This window comes from Dipodomys merriami, unplaced genomic scaffold (assembly GCF_024711535.1).
Source record: "Dipodomys merriami isolate MVZ:Mamm:240054 unplaced genomic scaffold, mDipMer1.0.p SCAF_51, whole genome shotgun sequence".
Lineage (NCBI taxonomy): Eukaryota > Metazoa > Chordata > Mammalia > Rodentia > Heteromyidae > Dipodomys > Dipodomys merriami.
This window is the reverse complement of record NW_027206080.1, coordinates 10,329,127-10,349,263: the sequence shown is the minus strand read 5'-3', so window position 1 is coordinate 10,349,263 and position 20,137 is coordinate 10,329,127. Positions and strand designations below refer to the sequence as shown.

The 20,137-nt window shown below is 36.2% G+C and overlaps 1 protein-coding gene across 1 annotated transcript in view; it reads left to right on the top strand.

The window, feature by feature from the left end:
• Positions 1 to 20,137, top strand: part of Gpr158 (G protein-coupled receptor 158) — a 361,348-nt gene that overhangs the window by 312,979 nt on the left and 28,232 nt on the right. The window contains exon 6 of the mRNA XM_069998300.1: positions 4,613 to 4,722. Within this exon, the coding sequence (XP_069854401.1) occupies positions 4,613 to 4,722 (110 nt within the window). The remainder of the gene's footprint in view (positions 1 to 4,612; positions 4,723 to 20,137) is intronic.

The window sequence follows — 20,137 nt, the reverse complement described above, 5'->3', positions numbered from 1 at the left end:
TGGTTGCCCAGTGTTTCCTTGATTATCTTCTTTCCTCTCTTCCCATGAATAACTGTATTTCTGGTTTTACAACATTAGTTGTGTCCAGTTATACCCTTTTTTTAATTTTACTTACTTATTTTAAAAATATTTTTATTATCCTTAAATAGTTATTCAAAGGAGTTACCATTTAACAAAGCAGTTTATGAAAACAATGTGTCTTATTTTACTTGCACTCAAAAATATTTATGAGGCCTCTCTATGTGCCTGGACTCTTAGCTTCTGTGTCATGGAAATAGACAGAGTAAGCATGGCCTCCACAGAGCCTGGGCATCTAAAAGAACCCCAGGGAAGGCCACTTCATCCTAAAGGAAGGACTATTTGAGTTGAGACCTGAAGGGGTAGCAGAAGTAATCCAAGTAGGTACAAGTGAGAAAGTGTGGCTGTTAAACAGTGTCCAGTCAAAAAAAAACAACAACACAGCACTCTCAAGGACTTTGGTGATTGGAAAATAATAATTCAGTAGATATGAGCTGGCTCAATTGTAAAGGTCCCTGACAACTATCTTAGGGAATTTGGCTCTCCTCAGAATGCTGAAAGCCACTGAAGAGTTAGTTCTAAGGAGGGCAGTAAGGTGATCAGAAACATCCCAATTGTTGATGTTTGAGGACTGAGATAAAGGGGGGGGGGCTGGAATAAAACAGAGGGAAAGGGAAAAGTTTTGTAGGTAAGATGAAGACTTTGGGCCTCCTTTATTCCTTCAGATGTCTCATCTCAGTCTTTTCTTCTTCCATGGCCCAACCAGCCTTCTGACATGCTGCCACTAGATAAGTTCTGTGATATACACTTCTGACCTACACTGAGGGGATTTTAATGGTATGTATAGTAGCCATAATCTGAATTCCTTTCCCTTTTCTTCGAAGCTTACAGTGATCAACTTTATCTCACAGCTTTATTCTCAGAAATCTTCTGTCTGCACTCCTAGCTGTAACCTTAGACTCCACACTCCAGAACTTTCCCACAACATGCTTTTGTCTTGGACTCCCCCATTCTCCTCCATGTCTGCATACTTGCACCTGTTTCTCCTCAAGTTCATGTTCAGATGTTAGTCCTCCCAGGCTAAACTGAACTTCTATGGAAAGCAATTTCCCCTTCCTCCAAAATCTTTCCATACTGCAACTCAAGGGATGAAGGCACTGGTCTTCTTCCCTGCTAATAGAATGAATCATTCATTTGGAGCAGCAGAGCAGCAGAGTTCTGAGCATGAGCGTGAATTCTGGAACCAAATGCGTGCATTCATATCCTGTCTTAGACACCTTCTGTCTGTGATACACAGAGTACATCACCCCACTCTGTATGGCCTACCTCTCTTGTGCAAAATATAAGTCCCTGCTCACAGTGCACTGTGAGGCTTAAATGAGTACAAGTGTGCAAACAGGCTCATTCTGATGACTAGCAGATACTAAGTAGTGCAGAAATACTTAATATTGTCATAACATTATTTTACCATTTGCTACTTCTTTAAGGATTTAACACACATATGGTTTTATTTTGTCACTTCCAAATCCATTACAGTGTCAATAAAGATTGAGTATGTGCATCAGAAGCACAGTGATTAATGAGCCCTAGTCAGATTTTCAAAGGGGCTATTCTGAAAATAATGTTTTCTTTTAAAATTAGCTAAATAGGTTATTAAGTGAATATTTAATATATATATATTTCATGTCTATGAAACATATGAAATATGCAGAGAAGCATGCCCTTCTCCAGTTTTGTATTTTATCCAGAAAGGCACCCATACAGATAAGTAAAATGTAAGATACAGTAGAAAGAGTATAGTCAAGAAGTAACTATAGAGATTCAGAAGAAGGAACAAAAAAATGGTTGGGGTTGTCAGAAGATGTCAAACTGATACAATGAGATGTAATTCTACTAGAACAAAAATTAAATTTCTGACCAATTCAATAATCTCTTACAAATTCTCAAGTTTTTCATCTGATAAATAAAAGTGTGAAAATCAATCAATATTTTTACCAACAATTCAAGAGGAATTCTTCATTTTCAAATGAAAATTATACAGATGTCTATATTATAGTTACCTGTGTTCATTTATTACCTAGAAACAATATACTAGATATCAATGGAATAACTCATAGGGGCTTCTAGGAATCCAATGTTCTAGGAAAATTTCTGAAGTCATTTCTGGTGGAAGTATTTGGGAATTTTCTATTTTTTATTTAATATTGTTGTCCCTCTAGTCTATAATCTGTCACTTCTCTCTGTCTTAATAAGGAACAGAAATGCTTTAGTCATGTATCACTTTCCAATTTATTTTCTTCCACTGTTTTCTCTCATCTTAAATTCCCTCATAAAGCTTGCTTTTAGAACTCATAATTATGATTGGACTGTCACACAAAGGAACTATCTCTAAAATATGTTCTCCTACTTAGAATACAATTTATAGAATTTTAATCTCATTTGAAAAATCAGTAAATAAAGAACATTTATTCCCTCTCTCTCTCTCCTCTTTGCTAAATCCATATTTTTTCTGATAAACCAATAGGCAAATCTTTATCTTTACTATATGTAGTAAATTGGAAATTTAAGGGCAAATACTGTGTAGTAGTGGAAGAATAAAGTTGAAATATTTTCCTCATCTTCAAGAGCACCCAAAGCAATTTTATCTCCCGTTTCTGCCTATTTAAGCATTTATCAATGACAACTTTTTCAAGTGTTTTCCCCATTCCTTGAGAATTTAATACCTTTATGTAGTAGAAATATATGAGAAATACCAAGAGAGAGTTTTATGTGATGCCATTCTTGGCTCTTCAGGAGAGAGGGACTCCACTTGTAAAATATTAATAGAAAAATGTGCAAAATCATATTAAGTGAAGTAAGTCAGACCTAAAGAAAGCTAGGTCCCATGATTTCCCTCATTTGCAATAATTAGTATACATCTAGGATAACTTTATCAGATGAGCAGAAAAGCTCAAGAGCTATGTATATATGACCATATAAGATGATGCTAAACGAAAGGAACCCCAAGATGTGGATACAAGAGGTCTGTCTTTGTTGTTGTTGTTTAGTGTATGGTGTGGTTTTTTTTGTTTCCTTTGTATGTTCTTCCCCCTATGTGGTCACTGTACTTGATTTTGGTACCCTGCTTTTGTATATACATTTATCTAACTGGGGGAGAGTAAGGGGAATAACAAAATGCTGAAACAAGGACACAGGACGATGACCCATTGCAACAATGATACCCACAAGATAGTATACTGGAAATGAACCTTACAGCTTTGTGGGGGGAGGAGTGAGGGAGGTGGGAGAAGGAAGGGATTATGGGAGAACAACAAAGGAGGGGGTAGCAATGCTCAACAAGAAATGTACTCATTACCTTACTCTTGCAACTGTAACCCCTCTGTACAGCATCTTTACAATAAAATAAAAGTTGGAAAAAAGAAAAATGTTAGTTCCCAATAACACACACACAACTCTGGTATGAACAAAAACCAAAAGTAACAAAGTTTGGGCAATGGCTACATTTTTAGTTACATTATGGTATTGATTTCAGTAGAATTAGCTCATACTATATATGCCTGTATGTTTGAACATCACTAATCCTTTAGCACTCATTATACTGAATTCCATAGTCAGGACCAAACCAATTCTTACTCTACAATGGCTTGCTGAAAATCAAGCGGGAGCACATGAAAAGTAATGGAGCGCCTTGCAAATACCTGTGCTCAATTCCCCTTGAATTGGACACTTGTTGTTTCTTTTTGTGGCCCCACTGAAACTGCACAGAGGTTTATTGTAGCAATATTCTTTTGGCCTTCATGCATTGTATCATCAACATGCAGTGTTTGGAATATTACTGTTGGAGCAGAAGTGGAGAAGCAAGGAATTAGTGAGATAATTGGTCCAAGTACCAAGTAGTAAAAGTGGAGCGGTTGGTGGCTTGTTTAGGGGTGCATTGTGGGACACTTTCACCAGAACAGTTCCAGAGAATTGCTATAAGTATAGCTAGAGGAAGACAAAGAAGCCAAGCTGGCTTGCCTTTGTTGGAAGATAAGACAGGTGTGCTTGGCTATATTAGAGACTTGGATACAGTTGATAGAAACTCTTCAAAGTTAGATTCTGAAAATTTACTTTGCTAAAACTTGTTCAAGGGGGTTACAGTTTAATGTTTATTTAAGTGTCCAATGCCTATTGAACAGAGTTACCTCTCTCATTGTTCTTTTCATCCTCTGTTACATTTCCTCCTTCCTTTATCACTTACTTATATTGAATAGTCTTGCTTTTTCTGCCCTGTTTGTTCCCTTTTACATTCTTCCACCCTCTGCACTGCCCCACCTCCAATCTCATTTTCACTTCCTGATATTTATTTTGTTGTTAGTTGTCAACAATTAACAATACATTTAATTGCTAATCATTTGAAAGGTTTATTTAGAAAGCTGTAGGGAGTCTGTAGTTCTTCAATAATGCAATGATCAAAGTAGCCTTTTCAAGAATTATTTGAATGACTGTGCTCATATCAAAATTCACATATATTAAAACACCAGATTATGAAGTAATCGTTAATGGGTAATCCATTGAGCCTGAAAGTCTTTTCCTTTCTGTTCTCCTCCCACAGGTTGTTATTTTATACTTTGAGCCAAGTACATTTCGCTGTATTCTCCTGAGATGGGTTCGTCTGCTCGGTTTTGCCACTGTTTATGGAACTGTGACTCTCAAACTTCACAGGTAGATCATATTTTATTGGTCTTCATTCCTATGAAAGGAACACATTGTTTGGTTTAGCATGTAGTAAGCTGGGCTGCTTACTTAAATGGTTCAATTTAAAAATTTTAGATAGCAAGATCATGTATATCATATATACATATATATCATATCACATATACAAGTATGATATCTTTTGGATTCTCTGGGGAAATCATTAACACAACTGAACTCTTCAAAGAGACATTTTAATAAGAATATCATATAGATTTCCAGAAGTCGAATTTAAATCAAAATCTAGCCTCTGATTCTATGCAATCATGAGTCTTTTTTTTTTTTTTTTTGTCAGTCGTGGGCCTTGAACTCTGGGCCTGGCTGGGCACTGTCCCTGAGCTCTTTTGCTCAAGGCAAGCACTCTACCACTGGAGCCACAGCACCACTTCTGGTTTCCTGGTGGTTTATAGGTGATAAGAGTCTCATGGACTTTCCTGTACAGGCTGGCTTTGAACCATGATCCTCAGATCTCAGCCTCCTGAGTAGCTAAGATTACAGGCGTGAGCCACCAGTGCCTGGCTGAGTCTTTCTTTTTAAAGGAAAGAATTAGGAAAAGTAGATGTCTTCTCTGTCTCTTGCTTATTCGAGAAGAACACTTTACTGCTCTGTGCTTCTACTCTTCAGGTATATTCTATGCTTCCATTCCTTAGATGGTAGCTCTTTTTAACTGATGTTCAACAAAGGAAATGAGAGGTCAGTGACATACTGAGCCTTCTAGAAATTCTCAAACAATAGGTGCAGGTGCCCTCTCTACTTGAAAATGACCTCTCACCTACTAGTCTAGCACTTAGTGTCTAATGTAAGCTGTTTTAATGCTGCTTTATAGTTTTCTGATTTCATTGACTTCTTTTTTTTGGGGGGGGGTCAGGTCGTGGGGCCTGAACTCTGGGCCTGGGCACTGTCCCTCAGCTCTTCAGCTCAAGGCTAGCGCTCTACCACTTGAGCCACAGCGCCACTTCCGGCTTTTTTCTTTTTGCTTATGTGGTGCTGAGGAATTGAACCCAGGGCCTCATGCATGCAAGGCAAGCACTCTGAGCCACCTTCCCAGCCCCTAATTGACTTCTTTTTTAACTTACCTTCTCCTCAAAGTGAGAGGCTTACCATTGAATCTTCAGCACTCAGAATCAATGACTGACGTATGGGAGATTCAGTAGATAGGTGAATGAATGTAATGTCAGTTGGAAAGCTGCTTCTCAGAGTCCTCTCTACAAATAATACACTCATTTCCTGAAGCAGTATGCTACACTGTGCAGAACACATAACACTGGACTCTAAAGTATTAAATAGCACTGAATTACTTCCATTAGTTTCTCTTTCAATCCTGATTAGTTCCAAGAGGAAGATTAGTCCCAAGCTAGTATATCTTTAACATATGTTAAACTGTTGCTAATCATTCTTTGGAACCGAGTAGATCAAGATTCAGTTTCTGAGCTTTGCACTCCGATGCTCTCTCCTTTAGATTCACCCCCTTTGTTTTACTGAATTTATTTTTTATTGCTTTCCACTTAAGGAAAGTATTGGTTTTGATTTAAGAGAATAACAAGGTTTCCTTTTAAAATATGTACCACAATAAGTAGAAATTGATTTTCAAGAACTATTAGTTGGCACACAGACCCAACAGAAATCTTGAGGGTGTCATGCAAATGACTGAAATGTGAGGAGTTAAGTTTCTTCATCATCTCTTCTGTGTATTTTAAAAACTAGAATTAAAGCTATTTTCTGTTCTGTGTCCCTAGAAATCGTTGCAGTGAAGAATTACTCCACTGAAAGCTTAAATTGAGCAGAAATGATTTCTAATTTAATGAGCTAAATTATTCTTAAGCTGTATGAACCATATGGCTTTACTACTGTATTTGGAGGTTTTTTCCCATATTTGTCGAATGAATGTGTGGGCAATGGTTATAGTAAAGGGTGTTGTATAGTTGGTATCTTTTTGAGGCAGACAACATATGACCTTGAAGAAGAGATTTCTAAATTTTGCCACAACAAGGATGAGAAGAATGTCATAAATCTTAACAATTTCAAATTTGAGTTGTAATTTTGCAACTGCTTAAATATACAGTGAAGAAGGAATTATTTTTAACACTAACAATTAGTTTCTTCTTATGTAGAACACCTTAATAACTCACTTATGTTGTAAGGATGAAATGTAATTTAAGTGTATGAAAATACACCAAGTTTGAGTTGGGCGCCTGTGGCTCACACTGGCAATCCTAGCTTGCTACTCAAAAGTCTAAAATCTGAGAATCAAGGATGGGAACCAGCCCAGATTTTTAAAAAGTCCATTATACTCTCATCTCCATTGAACCAGAAAAAAGCCAAAAGTGGAGGTATAGTTCAAATGGTACAACACCAGCCTTGAACAATAAAGCCAAACAAGAGTATTTGTATGTTTCAAATGCAAACCACAGAAACTCGCCATGGCTAAAATACTCAAAAAGGGAAATCTTCAGAAGGTCACAGAATTAAAGAGAAAGCTAAAGAACAAGGCTTTGGGAGTGCCTGATGCAGACTGTCCTGAGAAGTCAAAGTAACTGGAGCTAGGACATAATGTCTTTTCAATACCACAGTCTCATTTTCACAGAAATTTTATTTTTCAAAATTACCTTAAAATTTGTCATACCTAGCTCAGCAGAAAATTCCAAGGAAATTATAAGCTTGACAGTATGAAATGGCTGTTACAATCCCTTGAAAACAGAATAGGCAAGAAATGCCTGAGCTATTGCTTTATTCCAGCCATTTACCTCAAGACTTAGAGGAAATACTAAGCATCTCTTTGTCTGTCACTTGGTCTGTCATGGCTTGATTGTAGTGTTCATAGAATTCCTAGAACACTGAAAATTTGAATCAAAGATAAAAAAAGAAATCAAATCTTACTTTCTTCCTAGAAATGCTACTATTAGTCTGAAATGGGGTCCTGAAGGCTTCATTCACTTTTTCTAAATCTCCAACCTTTCTCTTTCATGGATCTTTCCATGTCTTAGACTAATACAGCCAAAGGCTTCTAAAATAACCCAAAGAAAAATTACACAACAGTCCTTTGATTATTAACAATTGTATGCCACAGAAGGGTACCAATTTGGGAGTGAAAGATATAGTGGTCTTTCCCTTTAGGAAGAAGCATTTTGCCACTGATAATGCTTGGAATCACTAAGAATCTGTGATTTAAAAAAAGCAAACCAATATTCATTCATTTATTTATTTATTTATCAGAAGATTGAACTGATGACCACACATTTTCTAGACACATACTCTACCACTGAACTATATTTCTGGCCTGGACCAACTTTTAGTTATCTTCCTTATTTGTATATATTCTCTACAAAACAAGATCCCTTGTTGGCAGGCCATTCATACACTGAAATGTTTAGTAACTGTAACTATTCCTCTTTGGGTAAAGAGAAATTGAAGAAAGGAGTGAGAAAAAAGAAGGGAGGGAAGAAAGGAGTGAAAGAAAATGAGAGTGAGGAAATGGTGCATGTTTTAGCCAACTCGGTACAGAGCTAGCTAAAATGGAAGCAAGACAAAAGCAGTTAATTAATTTAAAAATACTTTCATAGGTGGGCATTGGTGGCTCATGCCTGTAATCCTATTTATTCAGGAGGCTAAGATCTGAGGATCACAATTCAAAGCTAGCCTGGACAGGAACATTTGCAAGACTCATCTCCCATTAATAGCCAAAAGACTGGGAGTGGAGCTGTGGCTCAAGTAATAGTAAGCAAAAATGCTCAGTGCCCTAAGCTCAATCCCCAATATCAGTGCATGCATGTACACACACACACACACACACACACACACACACACACACACACACACACACACACACACACACACACTTTATCAAGTAAACATAGTTATATTTGACTTTGGACATTTGTATGGTGGGTTCACAGAATAGCTACTATGCTAGGTTTTGTTTGTTTGTTGGGAAATTTGGGAAGGCAGCATCTCTAGGCTCAGAAAGGCCAAATGTATCTCTTGAAAGCAATATAAAGAACTATTTTTAAATGAGGGTATGGAGAAAGATTTTTCAAGATCATGCTAATAGTATATTTTCCTATTCCCTATAATCGTGGTTCTGAAAACAAAATAGCTTTCCCTTTTTCTCAGACTAATCAAGAAAAATAGAAACAAAAGATTTTTTTCTGAACTATGTTTCAAATGAATATTTAAGCAAGCTGTGGAAAGCCTTCTTCTGCTGTGGACTGGGATTTGTCACTTCATACATTATTCAGCACTCCTTGCTTACAGAACAACCAGCAGCAGTTTGCTCTACTGTGCTCATTAGCACCAAATATTTACACTTTGTGGGAAGGTTTATTTTTTATAGGTTTAGTTTATTTAAAATGTGACTAGGAGATATTTATATTTCTTTCTTGTATACATTCTTCCACAAACACATAAAATATAGTCAGATACTTTAAATCTTTAGAAACTGAAGGAAAACAAGTGTGTAGTTATCTAGAAGAGGTGAGAGTTCATAATGGGATAAGGATCAACTCTTTGCTTCACTTGTGACAAACAGAGATGGCAGATAATTTACTTATTTTATATGTTGTTATTGTAGGGATGATATACAGAGAGGTTACAGTTACATGAGTCAGGTAATGAGTACACTTCTTTTTGAACCATGGCCCCCTTCCCTTGCTCTCTCCCAGTTCTTTTCCTCTTATCCCCAACTATAAGATGTATAGTTCATTTTCCACACAGTGTCTAGCAAGTACCACTGTTGAAGTTGTTCACCTTTTGTTCCACCTCTTCTTTTTTTTGTCGGTTGTGGGGCTTGAACTCTGGGCCTGAGCTCTGTCCCTCGGTTCTTCAGCTCAAGGCGAGCGCTCTACCACTTGAGCTACAGCGCCACTTCCGGTTCTCTGGTGGTTCATTGGAGATAAGAGTTTCACGGACTTTCTTGCCAGGGGTGGCTTTGAGACTCAGTCCTCAGATCTCAGCCTCCTGAGTAGCTAGGATTACAGGTGTAAGCCACCGGTGCCCGGCTTGTTCCACCTTTTCTATACTCTTCCTTACCCTCCCAAAGACAAACTAATAAACAAGACAAAAGGAAAACACAACAAAGAGAGCAAAACTATTTCCATGTTTCCTTTTCTTGGTGTTCATTTAGTAAAATATTATTTATGTGCTCATAAGCACATAGCTGCTGAGCCTTTGTGATCAGCTCCTATGCATTTACCCTTCCACAAAGAAGAAACATGTTCGAAATCTGTATTAATTTGTCACTGTAATAAGATATCTGAGGCAAGCTGACTTTATAAAGTAAAAAAGGTGTTTGTCTCATAAGTTTTTTCAGCACTGTGTTCTTATTTTTAGGTATTGTAAAAAGGAGTTGCGATTCAACAAATCAGTTTATAAATTCAATGCACCTTAATTAATGTCACCCCTTTCATCATTCTTCCCTATCCCTCCCAACCCTACCTTTTCCATCAGTTTCCTCAATTTTGTATGATATGCATTGAATTTTATGTCTCATAGTTTCAAAGTCTCATCGTTTGAAAGGCCAAACAGCATACAGCTGCCTTTGGCCAGAGCCCATTATATTTCAGAACAAGGAGCAAGAGCATGAAGCCAGGCTTCTTTTCATAGAATCCTCTCAAGAACTAGCTCAGGGGTCACAGGAGAGCTAAGTCTCCTCTTCCTGAGGAAAGTAACCTAAGGACTCATACAAAGCCTCATCACTCACTTAAAGGTGCCACCCTTCTCAAACCCTCCGTGGGGACATAACACACCGACCTTGTGGAGACACACTCAGACTACCCCCAAACCACAGCAAGGTCCCATTTCATGACCCAATGGATTTTAAAATGAAGCAGTGTCAAAGAAATGTTTTAGCCCATCACAGCCAAAATAAAATGCCAGAAAGGAAGTGTTCTTTGGACACATAGCTGTAGGCTTTAGGCAATTTGACTGGAATATAGGTAGTTTTCCATCTGGACCCTGTCAGGATGCAGGCCTCATTTTGCTGATCTCACTGTGGTTCTTGTCTTCACTGGCTGATTGGTCTGCAATACAAAAACCTTCAAGAGGAAAATTACTCAGAGTGACATTTCTTTTTGAAAAATATATTTTCTATTGTAAAGATACTGCACAGAGAAGTTACAGTTACATGAGTAAGGTAATGAGTACATATCCTATTGAACATTCCTATTCCTTTGTTTTCCCCTACCATCCCTTCCCTCCCCACCTCCGCAACTCCTCCCTCCTTCCCCAAGTTGTAAAGTTCATTTTCAACATAGTGTCTTGTACATCTCATTGTTACAATGGGTCAACCAGTATCTTTGTTTCAGCATTTTGTTATTTCCCTTCCCCTTCCCAAATTAGAAAAATGTATATACAAGATGCAGGGCACCAGAATCAAATACAGTGAAAACAGGGGTTATATACCATGGGGGAAGAACATACAAAAGAAACAAAAAGGTCACATAGTACATTAAAAACATCAGTGACAAAGATAAAACTTCCTGTATTCCTATCTTGGGGTTCATTTCACTTAGCATCAGATAGATAGATAGATAGATAGATAGATAGATAGATAGATAGATAGATAGATAGATAGATAGATAGATAGATAGATAGATAGATAGATAGATAGAGATAGATAGATAGATAGATAGATAGATAGATAGATAGATAGATAGACAGATAGATAGACAGACAGATAGACAGATAGATAGATAGATAGATAATGGAATTCTGTACCTCCATCAGAAAGATGACACTGCCACATTTGTTAGGAAATGGAAAAACTTGGAAAAAATTATTAAGTGAAGTAAACCAGACCTAAAGAAACATAGGTCCCATGGTTTCCCTTATTTGCAATACCTAACATATGTCAAGGATAATCTTACCAGACAAGCAGAAAAGGTCAAAAGCTATGCACATATGATCGTAGTGACATTTCTTAAGAAGCACATTGTTCACCAGAGGAAAGGAATTCATTTTTCTATTTCTAAAGAAGGTCTTTTTTTCCCTGTCAGTCAGTGAAACCTTTGGATCAGAAGCTGAGTAAGTTCTGAAATCCCAGAAAATCATTTTTCCTTTGAGGCAAATTGAAAAATAGTAAAGCCTTTCTCATGGAAAGATAGATGTCTTCTGAAAAAGATGCCTGCTTAAGATGAATTCCTAGAGGATGAAGACTTTAGAGTGTTGTTTCCAAACTCTGTAACTGGCAGTTTAGGAAATTAATTTAGTAAGTAACTTTGGCTTTCTATTTTTCCTGTTTAATAACTCATTAAATTCTACTTTGGGCTTTCTGAGATTAAAATTTAGATAGCCTCACCAGAGACATTTTTATCATTTCAAATAGTACCTAATAAAACACTGAAGATCAAATGTCATTTGGCTCTTAACAAATGCAGATTTATTTCATGAGTTCATTAATTAAAGAAACATTATTAAAACACAGCAGTAATTCATGTTAGTTCAGAGATTGTGGTATCCTGATTCTAGCTAATTCTCAGAAATTCTATGTAGTTATATGCATTAGATTCTCAGGGTCTATAATTTTTTAGTCTTTTTTCATTATTCATAGTCTTCAAAGCACCTAGCAGAAGGGATCCCTTGAAAACCTGAGGAACAAGCAGTAGCTGCTCCCTCATATCTTCCTACAGTCATTTTCCCTTTCTTGGCATATTTGCAGTCTGGAAGCATCTGAACTTGTCACCCTTGGGACCTTACACACACCGTTACCTGTGTGCATAGCTTCCCCCAAAGCCATGAAAACAACCCATCAAGCTTCCAAAAGTTGCTCTTTAATTGCAAAATGGCTAAATATCTATAATAATGCTTGTCCACTTTACCCACGTTGGTGACTTACCACCCTGTCCTGCCCAGCATGCTGAAGAATCCCAGCAGAATGTGTTGTGTATGGAGCTCACTTACAGAAACTAATTAACAAATTTTAACCTTGAATAGCTCCACTTGTAAATTAACCATTAGCATATTCTCATATGAAGTAAAAATTTGGTAAATATATGCATTGAACAAAAGATGATTTTTTTTAATCCAGAGGTACATCCTCATATAAAACCTCTCTGAACAACAATTGAAATGAAAACATATGTAATAATTCTTCCTTTCAGAAAATACTGTCATATATGAAAAAATATGAATGTAACTCACCCAAACAACTACGGATACTTAAAGCTTTACTTATTTTGTTTTGATTTTAGGTGTTCTACTTGCTTTGTTGTTTGACACATGACTTTATTTCTGAAAAGAAGCTTATATTCAAATATAAGATGCCAGATGAGGTTCTTTTGTTGCAGCCTAGGTTATTATTCTTCCAATTTCTTATATGTGTGTATCCATTCATGTATGTTTGAATCACCTTTAACATGACAAAAACCAATCTGATAATTCAGAATTAGTGCATCTTGGACTACAGCTTTTAAGTGCTTTGTTATCATTGTGCTCTTTGATAGTAACCTTATGTTCACATCTTGCATCCCCTTGTGGAAATATATCACTTCTGTCTCTATGTGAAATAGATAAAACAGTAAGTGGGAAATGAGATTAATCCATTTGTGTAGCAAAACAACCAGAGCGGAGCTTCTTTAAAAGCCAAGTTGAAACAGACTGCCCTTGCAGGCTCTTTGCATCCCCTTTCTGCAGTTGTCACTGGTGGTGTTATCTGAGCCCAGGGTTGGATCCTCGGCTTGTTTGTGAGTGGATCTGCTTATCATTCTTCTGAAGTAGCAGTGGCTCACATGGCCTCTGGATACTCTGCTGCCAGAGTAGGCCAGCAAAGAATGTAATTTTTCATACAGTGATTCTAAGCAGTTGAAACACAAAGTACTGAGAATGACTCGGGAAGAAACGGTAAATCCGAACAGATCTGTAATGAAAAAGAAAAATCATCTAGTATTTAAAAAGTTTCCCACAAAAATTTCCAAGATAGATTGTTTTATTGATGAATTATATTAAATGATTTGAGGCGTACAAGCTAGAAAACATACATACCAAGAGCAAGGCCATAAGCTTAACCTCCAGTAGTACAAGAACAACATGTGCCTTGACAAAGTAAAAAGAAATGATGTGATCAAATGGTCATACATAGTCAGAGATCATGCTCTACAAATACAGAATGTCATCTGACAGTGCTCACAATATCATAGATAAAACAAAGCACAACATAAACTATACTTTAATCCTGTTTCATTCTATATACACATACATGTATATTTATAAAGCACTAGAGAACCAAGTTCACCTAGATACTGAGTGCTTATATATAACTAGTGTAATTTATAGTTGATTTTTATTTCATTAGATTTGTATATAGTTTTCTAATTTTTTGCAATGATTATGTAGTGCAGTTTTAATGGAGGAATTAATTAGCATGTAAGAACAGATAAGTCCTTGTTACAGAGCATAACACATAAAATCCATAACAGTCAAGGCAATGCTATAGGCACTTTGGAACCTACAAAGTCAAGGCTTTTAAATCCAGTGCTGAGACTAACTATAAATAATTAAATAGTGCAACATGCAAAGAGCAATCACAGTAGTACTTCATAATTAATTTCCAAATGTATCCCTGACCACAACTGAAAATTATTCTATGTCAACACTAATAATGCCATCTCAACAGTTAAAAATATTATCACACACTTATTTTGTGGATTACTTCTGTCATCACAAACTTTTCTTTTGGCTAATTACTACAGCTTGTCTATTTTACTGCAAGTTAAGGTTAAGATGAGTGCAAAGGTTAGGGTTTTATATCATTTTTAATATTTATTTTATATGAGACTAACATTTTTAAAATAGAGAGAATATATTAACATATAACTATTCTCTGAGAATTTAGTAGGTTGTTCTTTATTCTTGTAAATGATAACATGTTAGATAAGCTCATATCTGCAAAGAATTATGTCATCTTTTTGTAGTCCCTGTCGTCTGGTATGATTGATTTTCTATAAATGTGTGTTACAGACTGAAAAAGTAGAGACTTAGTTTTTATGAAACTAAATTAAAACTGTCCTTTGAGAAACAATGTTGCCATTATCATTTTCTACCACATTCTAATCTGCACAGTCTTGATTAAAAAGAAATGATTTAAAAGCTTTCCCTTATGGCATCCTTGGGAAATAAGTGTGATTAACCTATATTTCTTGAGGAAAGACTTTAGTCAGAGTGCAGAGCAAAATCTGAATTACAAGTAAAAGCAGATCACGAGTTAAATATTATGCCATTAATTTTTTCAACAAGAAATGTATTCATTGTCTTACTTAGTAACTGTAACGCCTGTGACATCACCCTTACAATAAAATTAAATTAAATTAAAAAACAATAAGAGACACCAGCTTTCATTTGTTTAAAAAATTAAAAGAAAAGAAAAAATGACATAATTTGAAATTGCGTTGTTAAGTGATTGTATGGGAAGCCATGGATTTCTTTTTTTTTTTAACCTGTCATTTTTTTAATTAAATAATTTTTTATTGTAAAGATACTGGAGTTACAGAGGGGTTACAGTTACATGAGCAAGGTAATGAGTCCATTTTCTATTGAGCATTGTTACCCCCTCCTTTGTTTTTCTACTGAACATTAGCATGTGGCCCAAAGATTGAAACAATGTAGAGTTAAATCCCAGATACTGACCATGGACTGGTGCAGAAAACACTGTACTCAATTACTAGTGAAGTAATTAAGCTCTAGCTAATGGACTGAATGACAAGGCTGCAGCCAATCAGACTGTTTTCTATGACTTCTATTTTCTATAAATGTTCTTATCACACTATTGGTTAGAGTTATTATTGATTCTGGGAGATGTCCATTTTCTGAGCTATTGTGTTTTTGTTTTGAGCAAATAAAATGGTTTAGTTGGTCTAACAAATTTTCCTATTAATACTATGTATAAAACCATGCAGTTACAGATGCTTCCCTTTTGACACTGTACTCAAATTTCTAATTTAAATAATAATGCTATTAGGAAACTATCTGTAACAAATTTATTTCTGTAGTTTATTTGAAATCATATTCTTGAATACCAAAATATTACATTAAATAGTAAAACACTTGCTGGGCAGCCAATGTCTCACACCTGTAATCTTAGATACTTAGGAGGCTGAGATCTGAGGATCACAGTTCAAAGCCAGCCCAGGCAGGAAAGCTGTAAGACTCTTTATCCAATTAACTACCAAAAAAAGCTGGAAATGAAGCTATGGCTAAAGTGGTAGAGTGCTAGCCTTGAACAAATGAAGCTTGAGTCAGTGCCTGAGTTCAAACCCCAGGACTGGCACACGCACAAAAAAGATAAATATAGTAAAATACTAAATGTTATAAGTACCTAAACCTGGAACCAGAATTTCAAATTATCTTTACTGATCAATCAGTGGTAAATAATTGGAATATAAGGACAGACCTTATTCTGATAAGTATTTGTTGGAAAATGGTCCAATTTCTAATTACTCCAGCTATAATGAAAGGAAAAGCATTATAATTCCAAAATAACCTGATTTCTTCTTGATCCTCAGAGGAATGACCTTCTGCATATTGTGTGAAATGTTGTTCTAAGATGGTAGTAGAAGAGCAGTGAGGGACTGAGGGCCCCACTTTTCAGTCTGCTCTCTTTATGCTTATGTGAGCTAACCATTTTCAGCACCAGCACTCAGTTGCTTAACCCATTAGTTCAGTGTTTTGTTTAATTTCCATATCTTTGTTTCCCAACATTCCTTCTGCTGTTGATTTCTGCTTCTATCCACTGTAGTCAAGAGAAGACACTTCATTGATTTCAGTGCTGTTAAATTTATTGGAACTCATTTCCTGACCTAATGCATGGTCTATCCTAAGTAAAGGTTTATGGTGCTCTTGAGAAGAAGGTGTATTCTATTGTTGAGTGAAATGCTCTCCATATATATATATATCTGTGAGGTCTAGTTGGTTTATAATGGACCACATGCAGGTGTCTTCTATGTCTGGATAGATGTTCTTCAATTTTTAATTCTATTAAAATACTTCTCCCTAGAATTTACTTCATACATTGTGGAGCTCTAACCTTTGGTTCATATGTATTTATGATGTTTGTCTTCTTGATAGAGTAACAGTTTTATAATTATAATGCCATTCTTTGTCTTTCAATGAAATGGTCTTCGTATTTATTCTCAATACTTATTGTCTTAATGTGCATTTAAAATCCAACAATTAAAAAGCTTTATATATACATATGTGCATATATGCATATATGCATAAATATATTTCTTATATATAAATATAGTAAATACAGTGAGGTTTCAAAGTCACAAACAAATGTGAATGTTCTGAAAATGGAAAGCTTTCTATTACTAGAGGTTTTATTTTGTAATGCTACCATAATAAAACCTAGAGAATTTGTCTAGGATCATGGTCCAAGTGGTAGAGTACCTGTTTAACAAATACAAGGCCCTGAGTTCAAACACCAGTACTGATGTGAACAAAACAAACTCCAGAATCTATCAGAAGACCTGAACAGTCTATTGGAAAGGCACCTATTTCATTGGTAAATCCTTTCAGAGCATCTATTCTCAATTTTTAGCCTTTGTCACAATTGCCTAGATTTGTTAAAGTAGTTGTGGGGGCCTTTCTCCAGGGATTGTGACTTGGTAGTTCAGGACAGAAACAAAGTAGTCCCATTTCTAGTAAGTTTCTAGGTGATGCTGATGTTACTGGTTTGGGAACTACTGGTCTACAGCAAGTGACCTATAAGCTGAGTGCCAGGGCAGAGGAAGGATTTGTGTTTGTACTGATAGGGGATGGTGGTCAGGGTGTCGCCTCAAGGCTGAGTAGAAGGCACAAACCCTGAGAAACTTGTAGGACACAGGAAAGAGAAAATGCTAAGAGATGTTGCTACTGAAAAGAAACCAGGTTTAGAAGGCATCTTACTATAAGGTAAAGAAGCTCAGATTTGGATGAAGAGCTATGGGAGGTTTGTGAACACCATAGCCACATGACCAGAATGATGTCCTTCATCATGCTGTGTGGCTTGAGGTGTGCAAGACCAATAAGGAGGCTAATTATGAATAAATTGTCGTCCAGAAACTAGTGGCAGTGAAGGTGGAGAAAAGAAGGGAATTTGAAAGGTATTTAAGATATGAAAATTAAATTTTGATGGAATCTGGGTGAAAGAAAAACTCAGCGTTTATTCTCAAGTTTCTGCTTTGTTCAATCACTGAGATGGGTAACACAGCAAAGTGAGTTGGAGGAGCAGGAAGTGAGGAAGGGACCTGTTCATATACAATAGGCAATTAAGTAACAAATCTTGGGCTCAGGAGAATGATCGGAGAAAAGATTGGGGATGTGCTGGCAGGTAGAGGGCAACTGAAATGGGAGCAGATGGAATTGCTTGGGTATGATATGTGGAGAATAGAAACAGTGACATTTTGGAGATTCTTGGAACACTGCCACTACAGGGAAGACTAAGGAAGAGGAATCCAGAACACAGAGTGAAAGAGAGCTGATAGAAAATGAAGAACATTAGCTTCCTCTGACAAGGGCTGCAGCAGCCATACTCAAAGCTTGACAGAAATCAACTAAAATAAGGAATGAAAAATACCCACTAGATATTGGAAGGAGGTTGCTAAGTACAGTTGCTTACAGTGTTGCCAAATGAGTGCAAAGGAGAAAAATGTGGCAAGTAAGACAGTAGAGGTAGCTACACACAATTTCTGGATTGCATATATATAATTTCTTGAACTCAGGGCCTGAGCACTATCCCTGAACTCTTTTTACTCAAGGCTAGTGCTCTGTCACTTTGAGCCATCGATCCATTTTTGGTTTTTGAGTGGTTAATTGGCGAGTCTCACTGGGACTTTTCTCCCTGGGCTGCTTTCAACCCTCCTTAGATCTCAGCTTCTTGAGTAGCTAGGATTACAGGCATGAACCACCAGCACCCAGCTTCTGGATTGCTCTTTTACTTCACCATTTTGGCACAGTTTCCATACATTTTTTGTACTTTTAACCAGAACCAAAAGAATACTTTTAAGTATTTATTTTCTTGTTAAGTTCTAGAATTTTCTGGCAGTCCTCCTTGTATCTGCCACCAATTTTCTTCAGAATTAGGAAGCCTTGTGAAAATTTACTTACATAAATAGTAGAAAGACCTTATATATCAGAAGCGTAATTGTAATTTTTCTACTGTTTTATACAAATGCATGTCTATATATTTCTTAAAAGTTGGTTTCTCTTAAAATTTGTTTTCTAGGAGTGAACTTGTATAAACTAACAGGTTCATTATTTAAGGACATAGCAGAATTCTTCATTTTATTTTAAGGTGGTGCTAAAAAATATTCTATTTTACAAAAATCATTCTATAATGTTTATATTTAAATACAGGCTTGAATATTTTCCATTATATGAAAACCAGTAAAGTCAATAATAAGAGACTCAGAAGGGCTTTGCTTTGTTTTTCCCTCTCTGGAAATAAGATTATAGGATTTATGGCAATCTTGAATTCTCAGGGTGCACAATAAATATTTGAAGGGTCATTCTGAAAACAAGCATTTCTGATCACTTGGAAGTAGGATTTGTATATCATTATTGTAAAGGTAATGAACTGGGGGAGGGAGTCTTACAGTTACATAAGTAAGGTAATAAGTACATTTCTTTTTAAACATTCTTACACCTTTCCTCATTTTCTACCACTTCCCCCTTCCCCACTCCCCTCCTCCCCAATTGTAAAGTTCATTTCCAACATAGTATCTAATGAATATCATTGCAATAGTTCATCCTTTGTCCTGCTGTTTCTGTCATTCCCTTTCCCTTCCACGGATCAGATAAACTTATATACAAGACAAAGGGTACAGAAAACTAAAACAGAAAAGAAATAGAAATGATTGAAAACAGGACATAATAAGAACCGCTTGTTTCCAGTTCTTGAAGTTCATTTTGATACACTTGATTACATATAGCCCTATGCACTTAGTGATTAGGCTATTGTGATCCCCTGCTAAGAAAATCGTAGACATATTCTAGTTATTACAAATGAGGAAAACCATGCAACCTACATTTCTTTGGGCTTGGCTTGCTTGGCTTAATTTTTTTTTTCATTTTGGAAGTTGGATTTCTTGATTAAAAGATCAATTCAGATGCTACAGATTTTACAGATTTTCTTTGTAGTCAGAATTTATCTGATTATGAAGTGTTTTAAAAGGAGAACACTATTTAATGAATCCACTATTACCTCTCTAAGGTTTTGAGTTTCAAAGAAGATTGTGAAAATCTTCAATATTAGAAAGCAAATGGATTTCTACATCTCTGCCATGAGAATGAGGTGGAGATAATAACCATTTACCCACAAAGCAGTGGTTCTTAGACTGATGAAAATTCCATGCAGTAACTTGAAATTTTCATAGGAGTTTCTAGATGTTTGGATCCAAATTTCTCTACCTACAAACAA